The sequence below is a fragment of the Alosa alosa genome, chromosome 2 (genome assembly GCF_017589495.1).
Source record: "Alosa alosa isolate M-15738 ecotype Scorff River chromosome 2, AALO_Geno_1.1, whole genome shotgun sequence".
NCBI classification, from domain to species: Eukaryota; Metazoa; Chordata; class Actinopteri; order Clupeiformes; family Clupeidae; genus Alosa; species Alosa alosa.
Window position 1 is genome coordinate 2,758,513 of NC_063190.1, and position 7,237 is coordinate 2,765,749.

The window sequence follows — 7,237 nt, forward strand, 5'->3', positions numbered from 1 at the left end:
CTGCTGATACTCCTGACCTTTCTATCACATATCCTAATCAACACTGCAGCCTATTTGCTGTGTTGTTCCTTCAGAAAACAAGATTCCAATGAAGCAGGTAGGCCTAACAGAGTATAAAGTTCCCTGAAGATCACAAAAAATAAACCTTTAAATGATGTTCTGGGAACGCTCTCTAAAGGTATTGTTTTGTGTAACCTGCAACTATTAGGGAACCTTTAGGGAATGTTTGCTGTGTAGCCTCTTACTTTGATTCTAACCTCAAAAGCCACTTCCTTCTGGTGAGCAGATGTCTGAAATTTCTAAAAATTAAAAAATAGGAAATATATTGAAGGTTACTGCCAAAAAAAGCCCTCTGTACAGTTTTACATGTCATAGTTCCCAGCTCCAGGCAGGGATCCTACAAACAGGGTCCCTGAAGAAAATCTGGCCAAGAGCCCTGCTTTGCCTGGTGCTGAACCTGACTTTGGATGGTCCCCAAGATTCCAGCCTGCTACATTGCCAGTTCAGGACGTGAAGTAGTAGGCCTACACAGGTTTTTCACATTCATAATTATACCATTTGAAGGACCTAAGGTGGGAACAGCAGAATTAAATTGGTAGGAGGTGACGAGGAACCATAGTTTGGTGTGTTAGCTTTTTTGACGGCACAATTTAATGAATGCACTGTGGGTATGGTTTGTTTTCGCTAGTCAGCCAATGAGCGTCTGGCGGGTGGAGTTGAAATGGTTTTAATGTTTGGGTGTCGTCCCCCATGGTCGCTATCAACAACTGATTGTTCAACCGGCATTTCCAAGCGTGATAGTTAGCTTGCTTCTTAACTGCCGTTTTATTTTCCAAGCTAGTAACTTTAGTCTATTATCATTCAATTGGGAACACTTTTCTAGTCTCTTAGGAGCCATTCGATGTCTCTGTGTAAACCCAAAATGAGCTTGCTAAATTAGCAGTAGGCTAAAACTTACGAAGGTTGACAGCTAGAATTAGTGTAGCCTACTTGACGAGCAGAGTTCGACAGAATAAAAATGAGTCTATCAGCCAAGAAAAAAGGGATATCAAATAAACGCCATACTTCTAAAGATACCAAACAAGCAAGTCATGGGGTCCAGAGGAAGCACATCGACTTCAGAATCCTTGCTGAGAGGAATCCATCAACAATGTCAGTAGGAGCATGGGTGGAAAGTGTGCACGAATGGCAGGAACATCCAAACGTAAGCACTGAAATTCTTACCTGACTTTGCTGAATGTTTTGTTGTAGCCAATCGACTATGTTTTTATAGTGGGCAATACGTTTCAAATGACAGCTGTTCCAAATTTCAAGGAGATGACATCGAGATGAAATGCTTGAGTTGGTTTGGGCTCATTGTTGGTTGTTTTTATAGTTTCAGATGATATAACATACGCGCCAAAAAACCCTATGTGCGATTGCAATTAACATTTGTATTTCCAGGACCTTGCTGTACACACAGAGGAGTTACAGACTGAGATTCTCCGGAAGAAGGAACTTGATTTGCTCAAATTTCAAGATGCTGTGCGCCGACGTGTGTCCCAACAATCTCAAATCCGTCAGAAACAACAGCTGCAGAGGTCATATGAAACGGTGAGGGAGAACGCTATCTTTAACAAAAATTAGAACATTTATCATCTCTCAAGAGTGCTCAAAAATGTCGGCCAAATAAATCCCTTTCGTCATCCTGTGGTGTAATGCTGATGAAGAGATGACTGTGATCTCATTCTCTGTGGAGCTGCTAATATCCTTTTCATCATTATCACCAGTAACTGGAAAGTGACACTAGACCACTAACATTTCAGTCGCATACACTGTAGTAGTGATGCATGTAGGGGTGACTGATCTGACCTTGGGCTTTCAGGTTGAGCAGGATGGGAGAGTGCTGCAGCAAAGTAGCGCCGCTGCCCAGCGTCTCAGCCCCAGGAGAGGCCCACAGCTTCCCTGCCAGCCTGGAGAGTTGGCCATCTGCTCTCCCAGAGCCCGCTGGGTAAGGGCACAGGAAGTGGATGCAAGCAGTGATGCCCACACCAACCAGCAAAGTCCGCAAGTAAGACTCAGCCTGTGTCTATGTGTGTGTGTGTGTGTGTGTGTGTGAGAGTGTGTGTGTGTGTGCATACATATTGATTGAGATTATTTTGTTAATTAATCAGGTGGTGATTTTGTCTTACTTTACTTTTCTACTGTGTCATTGTTTTGTAGGTCAGCAAAGTGGTGAAGCTGGTCCGGCACAGACTAGCTGCTTGTCAGACGGTCAAAGAGGGTGATGAGGTGTCTGAACTACCTGGGGGGCTATGGAAAGTGTCTCCTACAAGAGATGTGGGTCTGTTAGGTGTTGTTCACTGTAGGCATTTATGTGCTATTTGTGAGTTGTTTGGTAACTTAGCCTGGTTGACACCAGACCGCAAATTCAAATTTGCTTACAGGTTCGTCTGGCTTCTCCCTTCCTAATGGTATCTTTCTGAATGCCATTTTTTCATAACTGATACAGAAGCAGAGACCACATAACTCAAGAGCAGAGGAGGAGGATGAAGAAAACAATACTAATTCAGAGGAGGACGAGGAGATCTCACTGATGGGACAACATGATCACCCACTTTGTTTGCAGAATCGTTCCTCATCCAAGGAAAATAAAGTCAAGAGCGTCAGTTTCCAGAATACAGAGGTTAGGACGCTTCAGTGTTTTCTATAGCCAATACAAGCTGGAGTTGATCTGGTATCACCAGACTCACTCACGTTGTGAAGAGAGTCTGAATTCTTTCAATTGGGAATTCTTTCCCAAATGTTAATTTTGAAATCATTGGCCTAACCTGATTGAACATTGATCAGGGATTCATAATGTTACCTCCTACTTCATCTTAATTAGCTTCATATCTCTTCTTCTTCTTCTCCTGTCATTGTCCCAGGCGTGTGAGAGATTGCTGAGAGGAGCATACCCGACTGGTCCACACCCTGGCTTTAGCACAGACTACCGAGCTTCAAAAGTGCTGTGGCCTTACCAAGACCAGGAGGAACTTAAAAAACAGGTTGGCACTTCAGCCACACCCGCCTGAAAAAGCTGTCTTCTGTCTGATCAGTTCTCATCTTTGCATATTGAACTTATAATGCATTTCAAGCGAATACAGAATTTACTAAATGTAAAAGCAACAACTTTAGACACTTATGATTCCCCTAGTTTAGGACAGGTTATTTCACTTCAATTCTGTCAGAACCTCTTGATTGGGAGCCCTGTTGAATTCCAGCATTTCCAACATCCACGTTGTCATTTGTAGAGGCAGTCCCAGTTCCTAACGTATCGCCGCCTCTTCATGGACATCGAGAGGGAACAAGTAAAGGAGCACCAGCGCCACCGGAAACATTTAAGAAGAATAGCAAGGTGACCCAATCCCACTAAACGACAACACTACCCATACCTACCCAACTAATTAGTAGTGGTGGGTAGGGATGGGCAGTGGTTCTGATGTACATGTATTTCGAAAACAAAATACTGTTTTGTCATTTGTATTTTATTGGCTGGCTGCAGGCTGCTAGCTCTCTTACTAGCACAACTCCTAAAAGGCGTCAGGAAAGAAGTTTACACAATGGACATACTGCACAGCTATGTGTTTACACAATGGACATACTGCACAGCTATGTGTTTACTGTACACAATGGATACTGCACAGCTATGTGTTTACACAATGGACATACTGCACAGCTATGTGTTTACTGTACACAATGGATACTGCACAGCTATGTGTTTACACAATGGACATACTGCACAGCTATGTGTTTACACAATGGACATACTGCACACCTATGTACCAGCTAGTTACGGTTACACAATCGGAATAGGCCTATAAGCAGACATTGGGGGTGTCCTCATTTTGGCCAATTTGTCCTCAATTTATAGGCACAACTTGTCCTCCTTTTCAAAGTCTGGTTGGTGGTCACACTATTTCTGCTACGTTATAGCACACATGTAGCCTCTACAGTACTTCCCCTTTTTAAAATTAAATTATGACTATCAACTGGCTTTTCAATGTGTTTCTGCACAGAACCACTGGCATGAAGTGGACAGGCAGTAGCAGCCAAATCTGTCCTGTTAGTAATGTCCCTAGACAGCCAGCCACTGTCCTGTCCTGTTAGTATTGTCCCGTGACACCCAGTCACTGTCCTGTCCTGTTAGTAGTCTCCTGTGACACTTAGCTACTGTCCTGTCCTGTTAGTAGTGTCCTGTGACACCCAGCTACTATGCAGAGGTGGTTAGAGCAGAAACTGTACTGTACTCTTGTCGCTGTCCTGTGCCACTTGCAGTACTGTATTGCGGAAGCTGAGCTGTATCTTGCAGCACTGTATTGCGGAAAATTGTGGCATGCACTCGCTGTAATGTCTTTGTTTTAAAACACCTTTCCTAGTGCTCTCTCGCATGAGTTGTGCTGTGCCTCGCTAAAATTCTAAATGTTTTATACAGGACAGGACAGTCACAAGACAGTGGCTGACTGTCACAACACGCTACTAACAGGACAAGACAGTCACAGGAGAGTGGCTGGGTGTCACAGGACACTACTAACAGGACAAGACATCACAGGACAGTGGCTCGGTGTCACAGGACACTACTAACAGGACAAGACATCACAGGACAGTGGCTCGGTGTCTTGGGACAGTGGCTGGGTGTCACAGGACACTACTAACAGGACAAGACATCACAGGACAGTGGCTCGGTGTCACAGGACACTACTAACAGGACAAGACATCACAGGACAGTGGCTCGGTGTCTTGGGACAGTGGCTGGGTGTCACGGAAGACTATTAACAGGACAGTCACAGGACCGTGGCTGGGTGTTTATTTTAAAATACATTCTGGTAGTTTTGCCCATCCCTGGGGGTGAGCGTGATTGAGCAGCCAACTGACAATCGGTCCACCCGGGTTTGATTCCTGCCGTTGCGAGTCTGTGTGCTTTGGATAAAAGCGTCTGCTAAATACTGTACCTCACATTTTATAGTTTAGGCTTCTGTTATTGCACTCGGCCATTGGCGATTCATCTACTTGCTTTAGTGATTATTGCCCAATACCCAGAATGTTCTTATTCTGTGTTCTCTCTCCTTAATAACCTGCTGTTGGCAGAATAAAAGCTGATAAAGAGCGACAAAGACAAGAGGAAGAACAGAAGCTGGAGAGACTCAAGCAGCAAGAGGAGGAAAGGGATGCACTTGCTGAAAGAGAACACCTGATTCTGGAGCGTCTCAGACTGGAGGAAGAGGAGAGGGCCAAGACTGTGAAGAGCAAAGAAAAAGCACAGAAAAGCAGAGAGGCCACAAGGTGAAACCAATCTTCCCTCTTCACTCTCTCAGATTTCTCTCAGCACTTACTAGAAACCAGTAAAAGCTGCGAAGGAATTCAAATTAACATGTTAATGCCAATGCCTAACATTGTATGGGTACATAAACTGTATACTTACAAAGATGCATGTGTAAAATCAATGCTGATAAATGCACTAGCCAACGCCATGACCATGGCATAAAGTGTTCAGGCACTGCGCCTGAATTCAGGCATGAGCCGGTATGCTTTAGATTTCAAAATATGCTAAGTAGACTACAGTATATATAACGTCTTCATAAATGTCTGATAGCTCCAGGCACATAAATGTTAATTGCTTTAAGTCCTGCATGACACTCAGGTTATGTATGTAATATGTATTGTATCCATGTGGCAGGTACATTGAGGCCCTGAGGGCGCAGATGAGGGAGAGGATAACGCAGGAGAAAGTGGACCTGCCTGCCCTGTGCTGCTGCGGAGACAGCTTCTGGGACTCCCACCCAGACAACTGCGCTAACAACTGTGTTTTCTACAAAAACCCTAAAGGTAGCGTTTCCAGAACACAGAGGGTCAAGGAAACCTGTCGAATATGTCACAGAAAAAAAGAAATAAAAGATGCTGATCTAAATTTAAAATGTCTGACAAACAGTATGATTCATAGAATATTGGCTAGTTAATTTTAGTGTTTCAGAAAATATTTCTATGAGCTTTTAATACTGTACTCTGTGTTTGGGTATTCATATAATAGAATGTATAATTATATCATAAAGACTTAACCATTAGTTACTGACATTTTGATGAGTGTACTGTTGTTGTCATAACGACCTGTCCAACATGACTCATTTGTGAAGAGTTTGAGTTGCGCCTCCTCCGAGTGCAGATAAGATGGTTCATTTGCACATTGACATTTGCATTCATATACCAGTATACTACTCCCTCGCTCCATGGCCATGGTCATCTACTGCAGAGCGAAGTCCAGCACATGCACTGTGTGTATGTTTGTGAATGCTCCATGCTATTCTCCAGCCTAACTAGTTGTCCTTTGACCCACTCTAGCCTATGCTCAGGCCCTGCAGTCCGTGCTGCTGAGCTGTGACCAGAGGGAGGGCAACGCCAGCCACCACGCTTCCACCCGCCAGGTGGCCACCAGGTACGCCCAGTCCCCGAAGAAGTGATGGGATTTGACCTCTGTTCATGAATAAACCAGTTGAAGCCAGGTCATTCATACATGAAGCCAGGCCATTTCAGATGGGTTGTGAAGTGAAGTGAAGTGAAACACTATGAGGAAGACACTGGATTTGTTTTCTTTGTAAGAAAAGAGACTTCTTGAACACACACATTTGATTTTGGATTGTATGTGTATGATGTATGAGAGCACCTTTTCTGTAAGTATGTGAAGGTTAGGTGTGAAATGCTTTTGCTGCATCAGGGCATACAGATTTGATTACCTGTATGAATATATTCCAAATTGTTCCTCTCAATGAGTTTGTTGTACTGTGAGGTCACATTCAAGCCCAGCAAACGTGACAAACCTGTACTTGGCACACTGTCTGATGTAAACATACTCAAATCTTATCAGCAGAAGCTGATGTGTGGCACTGAGGGTTACAGTACGTATGTAACCTGACAAACCAATCATTTTTAGTTGTGCTGTGATGAAGGGTAGATTGTTTACATGTTGATGACACAAAGCCATTGCTACATTCAGGGGTCACTCCTGTGCTACTCAGATGCACAAGGTCTTCCTTTAAGGAGTACTTTTGTCATGTTTCCTGTTTGTCAAGTGTCATTTTATGTGTGTCATTATTGTGAAATAAATGTTTCCCTCTACCTGTATGTTTGGTGTCTTCAGGAGTTTGTTGACATACACACATGTACACAAAAGCTCTTGGACTCTGCATAGCTAGTACAATTCATATCCACTGAATATGCCAGAATA

At 43.6% G+C, this 7,237-nt stretch overlaps 1 protein-coding gene across 1 annotated transcript; it reads left to right on the plus strand.

The window, feature by feature from the left end:
• The first annotated feature begins 705 nt into the window (after positions 1 to 705).
• ccdc15 (coiled-coil domain containing 15) lies at positions 706 to 7,134 on the plus strand. The gene is made up of 10 exons (XM_048268504.1): positions 706 to 1,204; positions 1,444 to 1,593; positions 1,865 to 2,050; positions 2,203 to 2,319; positions 2,492 to 2,665; positions 2,907 to 3,026; positions 3,273 to 3,376; positions 5,107 to 5,301; positions 5,696 to 5,844; positions 6,355 to 7,134. The coding sequence occupies exons 1-10, from the start codon at positions 1,019 to 1,021 to the stop codon at positions 6,471 to 6,473; spliced, it is 1,500 nt and encodes a 499-aa protein (XP_048124461.1). The 5' UTR covers positions 706 to 1,018; the 3' UTR covers positions 6,474 to 7,134.
• Positions 7,135 to 7,237: the final 103 nt, after the last annotated feature.

What these genes read in the sequence shown, in the direction of transcription:
- ccdc15 (XM_048268504.1), top strand. Translation starts at nt 1,019, where the DNA reads ATGAGTCTATCAGCCAAGAAAAAAGGGATATCAAATAAACGCCATACT. An exon ending in AATGGCAGGAACATCCAAAC is followed by an intron (nt 1,205 to 1,443) that starts GTAAGCACTGAA and finishes TTGTATTTCCAG; the next exon opens with GACCTTGCTGTACACACAGA. An exon ending in CCAACCAGCAAAGTCCGCAA is followed by an intron (nt 2,051 to 2,202) that starts GTAAGACTCAGC and finishes ATTGTTTTGTAG; the next exon opens with GTCAGCAAAGTGGTGAAGCT.